The 17,437-nt window shown below is 37.0% G+C and overlaps 4 protein-coding genes across 7 annotated transcripts; 3 read left to right on the forward strand and 1 right to left on the reverse strand.

The window, feature by feature from the left end:
* Nucleotides 1-671: 671 nt before the first annotated feature.
* On the forward strand, nucleotides 672-4,141 carry LOC117912457 (probable LRR receptor-like serine/threonine-protein kinase At4g31250). Its single transcript, XM_034827035.1, has 3 exons — nucleotides 672-1,704; nucleotides 2,520-3,098; nucleotides 3,182-4,141. Exons 1-3 carry the CDS (start codon nucleotides 1,056-1,058, stop codon nucleotides 3,850-3,852), a joined length of 1,899 nt encoding a protein of 632 aa, XP_034682926.1. The 5' UTR covers nucleotides 672-1,055; the 3' UTR covers nucleotides 3,853-4,141.
* A 1,005-nt stretch (nucleotides 4,142-5,146) lies between these two features.
* On the forward strand, nucleotides 5,147-8,542 carry LOC117912042 (probable nucleoredoxin 3). 3 transcript variants are annotated; one of them, XM_034826467.1, is made up of 4 exons: nucleotides 5,147-5,316; nucleotides 6,797-6,941; nucleotides 7,239-7,718; nucleotides 7,800-8,542. In XM_034826467.1, exons 2-4 carry the CDS (start codon nucleotides 6,840-6,842, stop codon nucleotides 8,415-8,417), a joined length of 1,200 nt encoding a protein of 399 aa, XP_034682358.1. In that variant the 5' UTR covers nucleotides 5,147-5,316; nucleotides 6,797-6,839; the 3' UTR covers nucleotides 8,418-8,542. The 3 variants fall into 3 exon arrangements, with proteins under 3 accessions (XP_034682358.1, XP_034682360.1, XP_034682359.1); XM_034826469.1 differs by having other exon boundaries at nucleotides 5,147-5,311; XM_034826468.1 differs by lacking the exon at nucleotides 5,147-5,316 and adding an exon at nucleotides 5,323-5,422.
* A 1,200-nt stretch (nucleotides 8,543-9,742) lies between these two features.
* Nucleotides 9,743-14,385, forward strand: LOC117912084 (U-box domain-containing protein 52). Of its 2 annotated transcripts, none has more exons than XM_034826547.1 (10): nucleotides 9,743-10,215; nucleotides 10,745-10,824; nucleotides 10,984-11,105; nucleotides 11,217-11,431; nucleotides 11,507-11,567; nucleotides 11,689-11,995; nucleotides 12,224-12,325; nucleotides 12,399-12,827; nucleotides 13,048-13,806; nucleotides 13,934-14,385. In XM_034826547.1, exons 1-10 carry the CDS (start codon nucleotides 10,029-10,031, stop codon nucleotides 14,036-14,038), a joined length of 2,367 nt encoding a protein of 788 aa, XP_034682438.1. In that variant the 5' UTR covers nucleotides 9,743-10,028; the 3' UTR covers nucleotides 14,039-14,385. The 2 variants fall into 2 exon arrangements, with proteins under 2 accessions (XP_034682438.1, XP_034682439.1); XM_034826548.1 differs by having other exon boundaries at nucleotides 11,510-11,567.
* Nucleotides 14,386-14,473: 88 nt separating this feature from the next.
* On the reverse strand, nucleotides 14,474-15,824 carry LOC117912085 (desiccation-related protein PCC13-62-like). The gene is made up of 3 exons (XM_034826549.1): nucleotides 15,433-15,824; nucleotides 15,110-15,335; nucleotides 14,474-14,997 (listed from the first exon to the last, which is right to left on the reverse strand). The coding sequence occupies exons 1-3, from the start codon at nucleotides 15,774-15,776 to the stop codon at nucleotides 14,620-14,622; spliced, it is 948 nt and encodes a 315-aa protein (XP_034682440.1). The 5' UTR covers nucleotides 15,777-15,824; the 3' UTR covers nucleotides 14,474-14,619.
* Between the last annotated feature and the right edge of the window lie 1,613 nt (nucleotides 15,825-17,437).

Genomic DNA, 17,437 nt, shown 5'->3' on the forward strand with positions numbered 1-17,437 from the left:
CTAAAGAATAAAGTGTGGCAGAAATTAGAGGCTTTTTAGCTGCTTTCCTTTTGGCTCTGCCTTAATCATATTCTTTACTTGATCAATGACCAAAATTAAAGAGGGAAGGGACATGGCACTTGTAGTTGAAATGTTCCAAAAAATTGGATTCAATGAGAAAGTTTATACGTTTCATGGGCACTTTTATAGTGGCCACAAGAACTACGTGTTTTGAGAAGAAAGTTTTAGGTGTACAAGGACTTGGTACTGGCCACAAGATCATCCTCTGGAAGTTCTACAAGGTATTTCCAGTATCAGGTTAAGGATCTTCTTTACACAGATTCAGTTCACTGTTAAATTATACATCAAGATTATCGGTTCTCAGCTTCATTATTTACCATCCAAAACTATAAAATTATCCAGTGGAGATTCACAATTTGAGTTAAATAAAGAGAAAAAAAGTGCCCAGGAAATGTGTGACTTGATGTCTACTTATACCCTCACTAGTAGACACTTTCAATGGTATTTCTAAAATTGCTGCATTTTGGCTCTTGGGATTGTAAAACTACAGAGTGTTTACTTAGATTTTAACCCTTGAATGAGAGGGCCCTTTTCTCAATAGGAGCTTTGTGACCAGGTCTATACTTATGATTTCTAGTCAAGGACTATATCAGATAGCCCATGGAGGCCTGCCAAAAAATGGGGAAGAAGCCTAATATACAAAGCATTGTCATTATTATTATATAGAAAGGGGTGGCAACAAGACTTAGTATCATGAATTGTTGAAGAGTTTAGCAGCACCAAACCAACAAGAAATAGAAAACAAAAGATTATGCAACAAAAGTATAAGAAACCAAACCACACTAAAGAAGGCCGGCCATAACAGCTCATTCTTAGGAGGACTTTGTTGATGTCACCACCCTGCATTTGTCCATTTCCGCTTAATCTTTCCCTTTCATTCATGGTATTTCAACGCAGCTTCCATTGTTTCTTTCGTTCTGTGATTCCAATAAGTGCTTTCCATCAAAGTCCTTTTCTTCCATGTTTGCCTGAGTCCCCTGCTCTGCCTCTCAACCATGGCTTGTAAGGAAACGACTTGGCTTCTCTCCCTTATTCTCATGCTGTTATGCATCATGGTATCAGCAGATACGCCTGAGTCCACTATTCTTGTCAAGTTCAAGGCCTCTTTGTATAATGCCTCAGCACTTCGCGATTGGAATGAGTCTTCAGATCCATGTTCAGATGGCAATGGTTGGACAGGTGTAAAGTGCTTTGAGGGGAAAGTATGGACGTTGCAGCTAGAAAACATGGGACTGGCAGGCCAAATTGATATTGAATCACTTAAGGAGTTACAAATGTTGCGAACTATAAGCATCATGGGCAACAGCTTTGGTGGTCCAATGCCTGCTTTCAAGAGACTTGCTGCATTGAAATCATTGTATTTGTCCAACAACCGGTTTTCTGGTGAGCTTCCTGATGATGCTTTTGCTCACATGAATTGGTTGAAGAAAGTTTATCTGGCACAGAATGAGTTTACTGGCAAGATCCCCAAGTCTCTTGCTAAGTTGCCAAAGCTTTTGGAGGTGCTGCTTGAGAACAACAATTTTGAAGGAAAGATACCCAATTTTCCACAGAATGAACTGCAAAAGGTGAACATGTCAAACAATGCATTGGAGGGTCGTATACCAGCTAGCCTAAGCAAGATGGACAGGAGCTCATTCATTGGTAAGTTATTTTCTTTGGCTTGATGGTATGCTGTCATCTTTGTATCTTCCATTCACTTTCACAGACACCCCTAAACCTTTATTTGAGTTTATAGATTTTGGTCTCATTTGCAGCATAATCATTGTTCAATCAGTACAATTTCAGCTCAGAATCCAGATTTTAACAAAAATGCTAAGATCTTAGAGTTTATTGTAAGTCAGTGTAGTGAATTCAAAGAGCAGATGCATAGATTAATTCAGTTCTATAATTCACTCTTGAAGCTGGGAAAAATATCACCAAATTAGGACTGGGATTAGGTCTAGATAAGACTGAAAATTGTTTCCGGGGTTTAGCGAATTTACAGAGAAATGCCTCCGGTAAACATGTAAGCATGGTAGGGTCATCTTCTTGATTGGGCTATTAGTTCGGACAGCAGGTTGGGCAGCAAGGAATTTTAGGGAAACATGGAATGGCCAAGAATAAAAAAATGTATTAAGCTTTAAGAAATGAAATAGAAAAACTAAATCAATGGGTGGATTTGGTCAATGGTATCTGGTTTTTAAGAATATTTGTATGTGGTTTGCACGATCACCTGCTGGGCATTGACTTGAAACATCAAAGAACTGGTAGCCTATGGTCTTCTCTTTGTTCAGCTCTTTCCTATATTTATATCTCATCTACCCAATTGTTTGCTGCCCAGGATGTTGTCATTGGTTTTGACCTTTCGTTTTCAGTACAAAGGCTGATGACCTTTGCACTCTACTGTAAAGTCTACCAGTTACACTTCATTTTTAGGCCAAAACTCAGGCCTTGATGTATATCTTTTGGATGAGCAGGCAACGAAGATCTATGTGGTCTGCCTCTGGTGCCATGCAAGGAATCTGAGAAGCCTAGTATCCTCATCATTGCCCTAGTTGTTGGTGGGGTGGTGGTACTGGCGGCCATAATATTAGCTGTCTTCCTAATCCGCAGGCAAAAGGGCAAAGCATCCAAATTGGGGCAGCCCTCATCAGCAAAAGCCCATAAGGAGGCTGCTGTCTATGAGGCCGAACACAAGGAAGTTGGATCCACTGGGGTTTACAAGAAGGGTGAACAAGGACAGTTATACTTTGTAAGGAATGATAGGGAGAGGTTTGAGCTGCAAGACCTGCTTAGAGCTTCTGCTGAGGTTCTGGGCAGTGGGAGCTTTGGGTCTTCTTACAAGGCTGTTCTTCTCAGTGGACCAGCCATGGTTGTAAAGAGGTTTAAGCAAATGAACAGATTGGGAAGCGGCGATTTCCATGAGCACATGAGAAGGCTAGGAAGGTTGTCACACCCCAACTTGCTTTCTCTTGTGGCCTTATATTATAAAAAGGAAGAAAAGCTTCTGGTTTCTGATTTTGTGCCTAATGGCAGCTTGGCTAGTCATCTTCATAGTAAGCTTTTGGTTCCAGTATAATGTCTTACAGTTCATCCCCAAACTCAATCCCAATTCACATATCCATCATGTCTTTTTCAGGTAAACGCGCTCCTGGCCAGCCAGGGCTCGACTGGCCAATTCGCTTGAAGATCATACAAAAAGTGGCCCACGCCTTAGCTTACCTCTACAAAGAGCTTTCTGACTTGACTCTACCTCATGGTCACCTAAAGTCTTCCAATGTGCTTCTAGACGACAAATTTGAGCCAGTACTATCAGACTATGCACTTGTGCCTGCAATCAACAGAGAGCATGCTCAGCAGATCATGGTGGCGTATAAATCGCCAGAGTTTATGCAGTATGATCGAACAACGAGGAAGACAGATGTATGGAGCCTTGGGATACTAATACTGGAGATGCTGACAGGTAAGTTCCCGGCAAATTATCTGAAACAAGGTAAGGGTGCTAATTCTGATTTGCTCAGCTGGGTGAACTCTGTTGTAAGAGAGGAGTGGACTGGTGAGGTGTTTGATAAAGATATGAAGGGCACAAGGAATGGGGAAGGTGAGATGCTTAAGCTGTTGAAGATTGGAATGAGTTGCTGTGAATGGAATTTGGAGAAGAGGTGGGATTTGAAGGAGGCTGTTAAGAGGATTGAAGAGTTGAAGGAGAGGGATTCAGATGAAGACAACTCTTCATATGCTAGTGAAGGAGACATTTACTCTTCTAGAGCTATGACTGATGATGACTTCTCTTTCTCAGTTAACAATTGAGTTGAGTTCTTCAACTTTGAAGAATTTCAATCTGGAAATCAATGTTAAATTGGTTCTGCTTGGTGGGTTTTTGTGGCCTGTTAGAAGTGGGAAAACCTTGTTGATGCTTTGGTGATACTTGTTCTTGCATAGTTCAATTAATTGTTAGGGAGAGAGATAAGACAACATCAAACTAGTTAAATATTTTCTAAGGTGTTTTCTTTCTTTCCTTTGCATTGTTCATTAATCTTTCCAATGTCTCTCCATTTTCATATATGTACCAAGGAAAAAAAAACATGAGATTGATGAATCTTCTCTGTCTCTGCTTTGCTTAAATAGTGACTCTGAAATATAGGACCAAGTTAGTTGTGATATCCAATGATATAAACGGTTTGATGGCTTATTATCAAGTTAGTTGATTGTTTTGCTGTCAATTGACCTATGATTTTTTAGGTCTATAGATTTTTCTATGTTTTTTCTTATTATCTCTTATTGATTGAATTGATAATTCAAAGAACCTTCATAGAAAATTAAAAAATTGGTTTATAATTTATTTGGATTACCTAGATCATTTTTTTATAACCGTTTTAAAAAATCATTCTCAAAAATAGAATTTTGAGAATAATTTTTGAAAATTATATTTTAATGTTTTGTAGAGCAAATATTATTTGAAAATCAGAAATATTTTTAATATGTTTTATTTGTTTTTAACTATGTTTTAAAAACAACTTGTATATGTAGTGTTTTATTTTTAATCATTTTTCATATGTAAATAATTATTTTTTTAAAACAATTCTTAGAAAATAAGAGAAAATAATTTTAAAATATTATTTAAAAATACCTTATTTTATATTTTTAAGAACATAATTTTTTTTTTTTTTGAGAACAAAAAATTATTTTCGAAAACAATTATAAAACAAAACGTTATTCACCCATTTCTAATTTGTTTCGTATTAAAAAGAAAATAAAAAGCTTATAAATTACAATGTCTTTTCTCGATAGATTTTGATTTGAAGTGGCTTTCAATAAGTCAATAATTTTATGATTTAATATAAAAACAAACTTAATCTGAAACTTCTAATACTATATTTTATTAAAACCTTTTACAGTACTGGTTTTTTCTTTAGAAAATAATGACTCATGGGTCTTATATAAGCTATACTAATTCAATTGAATTGCCAAAATCTTTATACAGACATTCAAAATTTTGTGAAGATAGCCAAAAAGTTTGGAAAAAGAGAAGATTTCAGGGCATGCACAGCAGTGATACAGTACTGTGAGGTTAACATCACCAATGTCTACATCTTAGCCATAACATACGTTAGCAACAATGACTCATCCCTTATCATCATATTCACCTACACTTCATGTGGGTGGATATTCCTCTCCTCACTAAATTTATTCTCCTTGCGCCCTTTTTCCTTTTCGCAAATCTCTCAAAACAAAGGGTTGATCCATGAAAGAAGGATAATCAACAACTGTAAGGTACTTTTTGTTCTTCATATGTACCATTTTTCTGGCCCAGAAATGATGGCTGTACAATATTCTTGTGTACTTTTCTTGAGAGCTGGAGCTTCTCTGTTCTGAAAGGGTTAGTGTGGTGTATATATTGTGTAAAATTTTAAAGTTAATACTCATCTTCTCTGCAATGCTAGAGGTCTGATAACCGGCTCAGATCAAGCCAAGTCTGCATTGGGGCACCCCCAAATGGTGGGTCCAGTATGATTTGGCAAAATCTGAACTGGGTAATCACCCAAACCCCCAACTTGATTGAAGGGCTTGGTTGTCTTCTGTTTGCATTATGTTTGGAGCATATTGTAAATTGGTTTCTGTACAATTGTGTTGAGGCATCCCCTGAAAAGAAACCAGCTTATACCATCATTCATATTATGTGTAGAAATCATGAGGTTGTGTTCAAGAAATGACATCTTCTTGGTGGTGGGTGAGTTTGATAAATTGAGTTTAGTTAAATGACAAATCCAAACATGGTTCTTAATTGTTGGGGTGCAACTTTTAATCTTGGGTATGGGTCGAACTCCAATTGGTTTTCAGATGAGATGATCAAAACCTGATCCAAGATATTGTGCTAGGTGTGGGCGTGAAACATGTTGCACTCAAGATTCATGATTTTTCCCGGAATCTGATTCCTTCTAATCTATTCCCCTCCTTGGCATATTACCTGATGGGCTGCAGGATGGATGCAGATAGGAACCATTTCTTGTAGGAGTATTACTTTAACATGCCCAAAGGGAAGAAAAGGAACCATCTATGTCAAAAGTATTGGCACCTTTCACCACCTCCAATCAACTTGTACATGGCCACCTTGTTGCTAGGAATCCTTATTGCCCTTGTTCACACAAGGGCTACTTCAATTCCCCTCTTTTGATTATTCTTCTACAGGTGCGTTTCTCCTAAATTAAAGAGGATTGTTAGAAAAAGTTCAGGGCATCTTTAGATTAAAAGAGCAAGCACCTAGCTTTTATTAACCAAGTAGAGGAGGGTGATTTTAATTTTTTTTCTTTCCAATTCTCGATTACCCATTAATACCACACCTGTTCTTGGCTTTCAAGCTTGCATTTGAAGCCTAAAAATTCAAAACTGCAGATTAAGTAATTAAGTAGATGGGATCCTAAAAATGTTAAAGCCCACACCAACTAACATATATACTAACTCCAACTCCAGAAGTTTGAGACATATTGTTCTGGAATTCAAGATTCTCTGGTGTTAGAATCTTAACTTTCTGCAATTCCATTTTCATTGAATTCAATTGGGGGGAATATGTAAAAGAATATTGCTAACTTCAATTTGTATATTGGATAAAGGATTGAAATTCCCTTGTGGAATCATGAATGCCCTGCCCTCCAATACCTTTAAAAAGCAGTAGCAGATAACAGCAAAAAAACCAAGATTGAAGTTACTTGTACGGTTACGGGAAACTCTTTTTTTGACATTTACTATTTTGTAGATAAGAGGAAAAGAGTGGGTGGCAGTTCTTGCTTCAAGCTCTAATGGCAGGGCCTGATCTTGGAGTGGAATGTGTAGACAGCAACGACATCATAACAGTATTAGCATCAGAAGGGATTGAGTTCCTTTTATCTGGTGAAGGAAAGGTAGCCGTGTAACTCTGAATTCTTTGTCTATTCTCTCAGCCCTGTTGTTTGTTGTGACTTCTACTAGAATTTCAAATTTAAGCTCTTATTACCTATTACATGCTTTGGAATGAACCATTATTTGGGGTATTTTCTGAATTGATCTGTTTGGTTGCTGAGAAGATGGATAAAAGAAATAGAAGGATCTTTTCAGGAACCCAATAGAGCCATGATGTGAAATTTGCTTGTGTATATATATATATATATATATATATATGAAATTGAAGCAAAATAACTCATGTTTTGATCCTGTTATAGGTATCTTTATCATCAACTGAAGGGAAGATGATTTGCCTCTTCTTCTCAGCCAACTGGTGCAGGCCTTGTAGAACTTTTACACCACAGCTGGTCCAAATCTATAATTCATTAATAAAGACTGGTAGAATGATAGAGATTATATTCATATCCTTTGACCGAGATGAGACTGGATTTGGGGAGCACTTTAAGTCCATGCCATGGCTTGCAGTTCCGTTCAATGTAGATTTGCATAGGCGATTGAGTGACCACTACCATGTTGATCACATCCCATCATTTATACCATTGGGCTTGGATGGAAAATCAATTGAAGAAGATGCAATTGGGTTGATTGAAGACTATGGTGCAAGTGCATTTCCCTTCACAAGCCAGAGAAGGGAGGAATTGAAGGCTATGGATAATGCTAAGCGTCAGGGAGGAAAACTAGAAGAACTTTTGGCAAATGAAGGACGAAACCATGTGATTTCTAGCAGTGGTAGAGAGGTATTAACTTGTTTCTACCTGTTTTTGTCCTTCAATTTTTGCATATTAGGGTGTAACGTTCACAGACTTGAGCTTTTGCAGATATTAGTATCTGAACTTGTTGGGAAGACAATAGGCCTCTACTTTGCTGCGCATTGGTGCCCTCCTTGCCGTGCCTTCACTGCACAACTTATAGAAGCTTACAACAAGCTGGTGGCCACTCGAAATCAGTGCTTTGAAATAATATTTGTCTCAACAGATCGAGACCACCAAGAATTTGATCTCAGCTTAAGTAACATGCCATGGCTAGCCATCCCATACGAGGACAAGGCACGACAAGACCTTTGCAGGATCTTTGACATCAAAGGGATTCCAGCTTTGGTCCTACTAGGCTCTGATGGGAAGACAATTAGCACAAATGGGAGGGCTATTATTTCCTCCTATGGTGCCATGGCCTTTCCATTTACTGAGTCAAGGACTACTGAGATTGAAGCAGCCTTGAAAGAGGAAGGAGATGCGCTGCCTCGCCAGGTAAAGGACCTGAAACATGAACATATACTTAAGCTGGACATGGCCAAAGCATATGTATGTGACTCCTGCAAGAAGCTAGGGAGGTTCTGGGCATTCTCTTGTGATGTATGTGACTATGATCTTCATCCAACATGTGTAGAAGAAAAACAAGAAACTTATTTGGAAGATCCAGTCATGGGGCTTGTATGAATTTCAATCTTTCAAGAGATCATGTCCTAGTTTGAAATCATAATCATCTGAAACTCTTGTTTGCAGTGTACCCCCAATTACATATTATACAATAATCTCATTTTATATCTACTGCTACTTTGCCTCAAAATCTTGTATCATCACTGTACTACAATCTTGGCCTCTGCAGAAGTTCTTCTGACATATGGTTTTATATACAAAGATTATACCTTTGCTTTTGGGTTTAATAGTTTCTGCATTCAGAAATTAAGATTGTTTGTTTGGTAAATCAACTTAATGACTTAATTTGACTTAATAATTTAATTTATGTCATTAAATAATTTAATATCACGACTTAAAATTAAAAGCAACTTTAAGTATTAAGTCAAAATCTTAAATCTTTTTTATCACATTTGCACACACTAATCAAATTATTAATCAATATTTATGACTCATTTGCACATACTCATTTTTTTATTATAAATATTTTATAGTTATCTTATATATGGATATTTAACAAACAAATTTATTATTTAAGATTAATAAAAATAAATATTAATCAAAATCAATAAGGGTAAATATGTGAATGGGATGATTTAAAATAAATTTTAAATTAACTCAAAGTAAAAATTGAATAATAAGTTTTTCGTCAACAATTAAAGGGAGTTAGGTAAGTCAACTTAATGATTTAATAACTTAATTTAAATCATTAAGTAAATTAAACATATTTTATAAAACAATTTGATATTACAACTTAAAGTTATTTTTAACTTTAAGTATTAAGTTAAAATAGTTAATTAATCCTTAATCTCAAATTATTTTTTTCTCATTTGCTCACACTAATTTTTACTTAATACTTATTACTCAATCTTAAATCAATAACTTAAAAATAATTTAGCTTAAAGTTAATTTAAATTATTAAGTATTAAGTATTAAATTTTATCAAATAATCCATTAAGTCATATAAAAATTGGTTTCCTACATCGTGATTAAAATTTTCTCCACTCTCTAAACTCTTTATGCCATGTCAGGGAAAGATTTTGGAAAATTAGATTGGGATGCTAAAATGAAGAATTTGCCTCACTGATCCTATCATTCAAAAACTTTGTTATTATGATAAGGGTAATGCTATATTTTTCTAATGAAATTATGAGAAGCCATTGACAGAAGGATCTTCATTTGGGTTGTTACAACAAATAAGTCAATGGTCCACCAAAGCACCCGAAATGATGGGAGCTCTCTCTCAGAGGCCACACCACAATGGAGGGGGGAGAGAAAGCGAGAGAAAGTCGTGTATTCTCTACTTTGAAGGAATCAAAATAGCTAATTTTGGGAGAGATGGGTATGGTGTGGGGTGGTTCTTTTTTCTTTGTTAGACAAAAAACACAGAGAAACTGAAGAACAAAAAGAAAGAAAGAAAATAAAATAGGAAAAGAAATGTGGGTGGCTTCTGTGTCTCTTTGGGAGACGAGGAAATGAGAAAAGAAGCTGGGGCATGTGTATTTTGTTGAGATTCCAGAGAGAGAAAAGGTGGCATTTGTTGGCAGTTGATGATTCAGAGAGTTGGTGAATTCTGGGCTGTGCTTGTTTTCTTGAAAGGAAGAGAGTTGAAAGAGAGAGAGTCCAAGAGAAATGTGGCTGGGTAGAGGAAATACAGAAAAGAAGGAAGGAGGAAATCCTTTGGTAGCAGTGGCAATAGACAAGGACAAAGGGAGCCAATCGGCTCTCAAATGGGCTATTGATAATATCCTCAACAGAGGCCAGACTGTTGTTCTCATCCATGTCAAACTCAAACAAAGTCATAGTCATTCTTATCCAAGTATCTCTTTCTCTCCTTCATTCATAAATTCATCTCTAACCGTGTCTAACCCACTAGGTATATTATGATCATGTAATATCTTTGGGGTTAGGATCAGGGTTAGAATTCTGGTGTTTCTTAATGCTCTGAATTCTTACTCTAAGAAATCTGGCAGTAGTCATTCAGGCATGTTTTACCCATTTTTGTTCATGGAGTGGCTTCTTCTTTCAAAAAAAAAAAAAATGCATTGCCCATGACCACATTTTTTGGGGTTCAATGCTTATCCTATCTTACAAACATCATGTCACACAGCTTAAACCCATATGCAGAACTGCTAATTGAAGCAACTTGGGGCTTGTGGGGAACTTTCCCATTTTCATATCCAGTCCTCAAATCATTTTCAGCACAAGCCTTGTAACTTTTTCCTAAGATTTGATTTCTTCTCACTAATGTTATCCATCTCCTTTCTAGTTTACTAGCTTACATTCACAGCCAGGTCTTGTATTAGCTTGTCAAACAACTGACTTCCATTTCTGCTTTTGCCCTGCAGCCGGTGATGAGGTGGCCAAACTTGATCACTATACCAAGGAGTTGTTCCTTCCATTTCGGTGTTTTTGCACCAGAAAAGATGTAAGCTTTGGTGACCCAAACTTCTAATTCTTATAAAAAAAAAATGTATTGAACCAACTGCTACTATGCTGAGGAAACATAAATCTTATACTAAGCATTGGATATGTGTTCATCTGCTAACATGCTTTCTGTTTTTCAACGTGAAAAATCCGACATCAGATACAATGCAAAGATGTGATACTAGAAGATACTGATGTAGTGAAAGCATTGATTGAATATGTTTCTCATTCAGCAATTGAGGTTTTGGTTGTTGGTGCCCCTGCAAAAGGTGGCTTTCTCAGGTGTGTGTGTCCTTCTTCAGTCACCTGTATTTGCCTTAAAATGATTTCCAATTGTGTTATCACATTGCATTAGTCTTGAAATTTCTTAACCTCAGAAACCTTCATCTACAGAAGATTCAAGGCAATTGACATCCCTGGAAGTATAACAAAAGGGGCACCAGATTTTTGTACTGTATATGTCATATCCAAAGGGAAGATTTCATCCACGCGATCTGCCTCCCGTGCAGCCCCAGCCATATCCCCTCTGCGTAACCAAATTATGAACCAAGGGAGCATCAGACCGGATCCATCAGATTTGCCTATTCCCCATGCTCCTAGTTCAAGAGGTTGGTTTACCTGAAGTATCTGTTTCTTTTTTGAACTCTTATGGAAATGAGCAATAAGTGATGATCCTCTATCAGCAGTTGAAAAGCCACCTGTGGAACCACCACGCAGCTCACATGATGATTTCGAACACATCAAGTAAGTCACACTATACATTTAGAGGAAAATGAATGGGGAAGACTTCAATTTAGAAACAGATTTTGGGAGAATGCTTTATGGACTTTCTGAACTGACCAACTTAAAATCTTTGTGGGGGCAGGTCACCATTCACTAGAGGAGCAAGAGGCCCAAATGGCAGATCATATGGGGAAATTTCATTACCGGATTCAGATATATCCTTTGTCAGCTCTGGTAGGCCAAGCACTGACCGCATGTTTCCTCCATTTTATGACAGCAACATTGACTTAATCAGGAGCAACCCACGGCTCTCAAACAGTTCTGACATGGATAACCAAACCTTTGAGTCATCACAAATGGGAAGAAAATCAATGGAAATTGGTTCTCCACCTGAATTCTTAGCAATTTCCCAGGAAAATGATAGGACGTCATGGTCATCGCAGTCGGCGGTAAGGACATGGAATCATTTAACTAGGCAAATAATCCAAGAAGCGTATTTTACCCATCCATGAAAGATGTTTATGTTCATCACATACCATCTTGTTTGGTTGATGAATAGACTTTTTATTTACTTTAATGAATTGATCGCTAAATTCCATTACAATTGAGAAGATTTTTCTATGGGGATTTATCAACTTTTGGAGGGGCCAAGTATGATCAAGTAATGAAACTAACAGGAAGATGTGGAAGCTGAAATGAGGAGGCTAAAGCTGGAGCTCAAGCAGACAATGGATATGTACAGTACAGCCTGCAAAGAAGCACTCACAGCGAAACAGAAGGTACATGAAATACCATTCGTTTTCTTTTCCTTCAAACCAGTGCAGGAAATTCTGAGGAGATCTTTCATTACAGGCGAGGGAGCTTCAGCGCTGGAAACTAGAAGAAGAACAGAGGTTAGAAGAGGCGCGACTAGCTGAAGAAGCTGCATTGGCAATTGCAGAAAGGGAAAAAGCTAAGTCCAGGGCAGCCATTGAGCATGCTGAAGCAGCTCAGAGGATTGCAGAACTGGAAGCACAAAAGAGAATCAATGCAGAAATGAAAGCAATTAAAGAAGCAGAAGAGAAGAAAAAGGTCCTGGATTCCCTGGCACAAACCGATGTCAGGTACAGGAAGTATACAATTGAGGAGATCGAATCTGCAACAGAATTCTTCTCAGAATCTCGCAAGATTGGAGAAGGGGGTTATGGGCCTGTATACAAGTGTAATCTGGACCATACACAAGTTGCAATTAAGGTTCTTCGACCAGATGCCGCTCAAGGAAGGTCACAGTTCCAGCAAGAGGTATGTGATTTTGGAAACACATTCATTTTCTTAATCAAATTATCATTTATACATTGGTTTTTTGTACATGTTTCAGAACTAAAAACGAAACAAATTTCAAACTATGTGACACCACCCTTGATTCCAAGCTATGAATTTGATTCTGAACAGCAAACTGAGCTTCTTACTAGAACTGTTTCATAATTAGCAAGGCTGTATATATGTTTCTTTCTGCTTGCAGGTTGAAGTTCTCAGCTGCATACGCCATCCTAACATGGTTCTCCTCCTGGGAGCCTGCCCAGAGTATGGATGCTTGGTCTATGAGTACATGGCTAATGGGAGCTTAGAAGACCGGCTTTTCAGGCGAGGAGGCTCTCCACCTCTGTCTTGGCAGCTGAGGTTCCGAATTGCAGCTGAAATTGGCACTGGACTGTTGTTCCTCCACCAGACTAAACCAGAGCCACTAGTGCACCGTGACCTAAAACCGGCCAACATCCTGCTGGACCGCAACTACGTAAGCAAGATTAGTGACGTTGGGTTGGCCAGGCTGGTTCCCCCATCTGTAGCTGACAATGTGACCCAGTATCGGATGACATCAACAGCTGGGACTTTCTGCTATATAGATCCAGAGTATCAGCAAACAGGCATGCTGGGCATAAAATCTGATGTCTACTCCCTTGGCATCATGCTTCTACAGATAATAACAGCCAAGCCACCAATGGGGTTGACTCACCTTGTTGAAAGAGCTATTGAAAGAGATACATTCGAAGAGATGCTGGATCCGGTTGTGCCTGATTGGCCACTTGAAGAGGCATTGAGCTTCGCCAAGATAGCCCTCCAGTGTGCAGAACTAAGGCGGAAAGACAGACCTGATCTTGGCAAGGCTGTGTTACCAGAACTCAACAGATTGAGAGAGCTTTCAGAGGAACATTTGGACCCAACTATGATGGGTGGCAGTCAGTACCACTCTACCAACCACAGCCAAGTTTCCTTCCGTCGGGTAAATTCATGTACATTACAACAAACATCAATAAATCAGATACTACTAACAGTCTACTAACTTCATAAAAAATCTGCCATACTGACAAGCTTGCAAGGCCTAAGAAAATTTCATGTGAATTTTGCAGGATGTCGCAAGTGATCCTCTGCATGGACAGCGTGGGTACTCTGAAGCTAGCTCCAAGAGCCGATCAACCTCATATTTTTCTGGAAGGTCAGGAAACAGGTTGTGATAGAGACACATTTTTTCTTGTCTCCAAGACTCAAATTCATTCCCATCCTGTACAAAGAATCCAGAGGAGGCGTAGAAGTTCCTATGCATGCATTTGTTGTTTTATCCTTTTCCTTTTTCAATAGTTAGGTGACCTTTTTGAACTATCATTTATTTCTTTCCCTGCAGACAAATAAGATGAGTATGCCAGGAAGAAGGCTACCAAATAGCTTATATTTCTATGTTTACTCGGAAGTATTACCTTGCCTCTGTCAATAACCTGAACGTTTATTTTCATGTAAAGAGCTTGTTGTTTGTACAATGATCTATAAGAATGTAAAATATAATCAGCAGATGGTTGTTGTAGTATTCATCATTTGAAAACATTACCCTCCTGAACCAAGAGTCCTGAAAGCCAAACTAGTTTTGTTAAGGGCTTCCTAATTAGCACGAGGCATTGGAGCTTAAGACTTGATCATGGCATTTATTGCTTTATTGGTAGTAATAATAACTGACAGGTGATACAGCCACATGGATTACATAATTTTATCAGCAACAACAACACCATAGAACAGTTATTAGTAGAAAATACTGAATGATGCCCTAATGCTTTTTGAGAAATCCCCTTGCTATCTTCCCATTTCCCCCTTTTGGGTAGAACCCCCCAGGAATGTGCTCATCCCCAGTGCTATACACAATCCTTAGTACTTCTGCTGGAGTCCTCATGTAAGAGATGGAATCAGCATCTGATGACAAGACATTAGTCGTGGTCCGGTTCTCAGCTCCTAGCTCTTTTGGGACTATGATGCCTTCATCTTTGATACCACACTTTCCTAGCCGGTTCCTCAACTCTGAAATGCGTGCTGTGAATTCAGCAACTGTATGCTTGTATGGATGTACTTGTTCTTTAGCTCGCTCATACAAATACGTCCGAATAACAGCATCTTGGCCAGATTCAACACCTAATAGTCCTGCCAAGAGCTGGGCAAGGATACAAAATCTAATGAGCAAAGCAGTGAGTGATATGTGCCTGCCTACAAGAAATATCACAAGGAAGACAAAAATTGATTACAGGATATATGTATGATCTTACTCTCTTTGAATAATAGCCTGTGAGAAGTGGGTTCGTGCCTACGTACGCTACGAGTCCCATGTAGGGGAGCACATAACAAGATATCATGTAACTGAGGCTGTCATGGTAGGGGTCGAAGGGAGGGACAAGGGCATATCCAAATGCTGAATCAATCAGTTTTGCAAAGTTACCAGCACTTAAGTCCATCAGAGGCCTTGGGAACCCACCGACAGTTCTTTTGAGGATCCTTCAGATAATCAAATCAAACAGAGTCTCATGAATGAACACCCACAAACTAAAAACAAGATTTTATTAAACAGAATTGGGATACATATAAAAAAAACCTGAGATGAGCAACTTCTTCATAGGCAAACTCTGTGATGATGTTGAGTGTAAGGTTATCAAGTTTAGCTTTCTTAGCTCCAATGGGAGGAGGGCCCCCCATCACTAACTGGGGAGCCACCTCATCCAGGCCATATCCCAGTGCACCCCATAAGAAATAATCAGCCTCTAAGTGCTCAAGGTTCTCAGCAAATTGCAGCAAGTTCACATCTCCTTCATCTACCGCAATTGCATGAGCGGGGTATGCGGGCTGGCACACAGGTTCAGAGTCAGCCATGAAAATATTGACGCTGCAAGACACCATGAAAATTAACAGAACTAGGGAGGTGGGGAAGGTAACAACCATTGTGAGTTGTTGAAAAAGAGAGAAGTCGAACCGCAAGCTCAATACAGATAAGAGGTAGCTCGAAGTGAGTCTTTGGAAGTTAAGGTGATTTATAGTCACTGGCGGAGCCAGCCAAGGCTCACGGCCCCCCTCAATTTTCCAAAAAAAAAAAAACCAAAATGGAAAATTTGCCCCTCTAAAAAAAATATAAATTTAATTTAAAAATTTTTTTAAATAAAAAATAATGGTGACTAAATAATATTACCAAAAACATAATATTTACCATTAATTACTAATAATATATTAAGATTAAACTAAAATAAATAAAAAAATCTTATTTAATATTATTCATACTTATTTTTCCTTTTTATACTTATTTTTTATGGTTGGTTTAACTAAATCATAAAAAAATAATATTTATTTAGTTCTTATTAACTATTTATATTTTTTTTGGAAGTAAGATTTATTATTATTATTATTATTAGTATAATCGAGGAACCTTTTATGACCAAGTCTTTAGGACTATTCATGGAAATCCATACCTCGAAGGCGGTCCATAAACTTCAAGGTAAACCATCCCACAATAACAATACTAAGTCAACGGTGATGGTGGATTACTTGGAAGTAAGAATATAATATAAATTCATCAAAATCTAACCATTAAACTACTAGTATTTTAGTGATTTATTATATGAAAAAAAAAACTTCACTTTCAACTATCTTATATTTAGTTATTTAAAAAAGGGAAATAAATCAAGGTATTGATTTGATATCAATGGAAATCTTAATCTCCACTTTTGAAAGTATATAAAAAAATCTAGGTTTTTGAACGTAAGTATAAAAAATGAGTTAAGGTATAAATAAATGAGATCAAATTGTAAAACAACGAGACTTAAAAGGGGAACACCTCTTTCATTTAAAACATATCTATAACATAAATTATTGAATTCTTTAAAATATTTTTAAAGGATTTTGCTACGAAATGATTAAATATATTGAAATTTTCTAATGACTTTTCTTTCTATTTTTTAATTCCTTTGAAAATTTCCTTTAAATATTCTTGATAATTTTTTTTATATACATAATCTAAAACTCTTTTTTAAGTGTTCTTAATTCTATGGTTGTTTAATTCGATATATTTTCATAATTAGTATTTAAAATGATTTAATTTGTTAATAATAATATAAAATATCATTAATTATCTTAATGATAACTATGATATAATATTTTCCTTGGATCCTTCCTTAGCAAAAGTCTTTGGCTAAGTTGTTTAACTTTAAAACACTCAACTAATCAGCATCAAGCCTTTGGCTCCACTTTTGTTGAATCACTATCAACAACGTCTACATGCTTTAAGGTATAATAAGCACTAAGACCATATTTCCTCGTAATTGCCCTGATTAACTGGGCTACCATGACGGTGGATTACTTGAAAGTAAGAATATAATATAAATTCATCAAAATCTAACCATTAAACTACCACTGTTTTAGTGATTTATTATATGAAACATAAGTTTAAAAAAAAAAAAAAAAACTTCTCTTTCAACTATCTTATATTTAATTATTTAAAAAAGAGAAAAAAAAAATTCAAGGTATTGATTTGACATCAATAGAAATCTTAATCTCATATGGAAAAATCTAGGTTTTTGGATATAAGTATAAAAAATAAGTTAAAGGTATAA

The sequence above is a fragment of the Vitis riparia genome, chromosome 4, assembly GCF_004353265.1.
Source record: "Vitis riparia cultivar Riparia Gloire de Montpellier isolate 1030 chromosome 4, EGFV_Vit.rip_1.0, whole genome shotgun sequence".
Classification (NCBI taxonomy): Eukaryota; Viridiplantae; Streptophyta; class Magnoliopsida; order Vitales; family Vitaceae; genus Vitis; species Vitis riparia.

Bases quoted from the DNA above. Each gene is read 5' to 3' on its own strand.
- LOC117912457 (XM_034827035.1), top strand. From the start codon at position 1,056: ATGGCTTGTAAGGAAACGACTTGGCTTCTCTCCCTTATTCTCATGCTG. The intron at 1,705-2,519 runs GTAAGTTATTTT...TTGGATGAGCAG, and splicing joins GGACAGGAGCTCATTCATTG to GCAACGAAGATCTATGTGGT. The intron at 3,099-3,181 runs GTAAGCTTTTGG...TGTCTTTTTCAG, and splicing joins CTTGGCTAGTCATCTTCATA to GTAAACGCGCTCCTGGCCAG.
- LOC117912042 (XM_034826467.1), top strand. From the start codon at position 6,840: ATGGCAGGGCCTGATCTTGGAGTGGAATGTGTAGACAGCAACGACATC. The intron at 6,942-7,238 runs GTAGCCGTGTAA...ATCCTGTTATAG, and splicing joins TTTTATCTGGTGAAGGAAAG to GTATCTTTATCATCAACTGA. The intron at 7,719-7,799 runs GTATTAACTTGT...GAGCTTTTGCAG, and splicing joins TTTCTAGCAGTGGTAGAGAG to ATATTAGTATCTGAACTTGT.
- LOC117912084 (XM_034826547.1), top strand. From the start codon at position 10,029: ATGTGGCTGGGTAGAGGAAATACAGAAAAGAAGGAAGGAGGAAATCCT. The intron at 10,216-10,744 runs GTATCTCTTTCT...TTTGCCCTGCAG, and splicing joins TCATAGTCATTCTTATCCAA to CCGGTGATGAGGTGGCCAAA. The intron at 11,996-12,223 runs GTAAGGACATGG...TGAAACTAACAG, and splicing joins CATGGTCATCGCAGTCGGCG to GAAGATGTGGAAGCTGAAAT.
- LOC117912085 (XM_034826549.1), bottom strand. From the start codon at position 15,776: ATGGTTGTTACCTTCCCCACCTCCCTAGTTCTGTTAATTTTCATGGTG. The intron at 15,336-15,432 runs GTTTTTTTTATA...GATTATCTGAAG, and splicing joins GAAGAAGTTGCTCATCTCAG to GATCCTCAAAAGAACTGTCG. The intron at 14,998-15,109 runs GTAAGATCATAC...ATCCTTGCCCAG, and splicing joins CAGGCTATTATTCAAAGAGA to CTCTTGGCAGGACTATTAGG.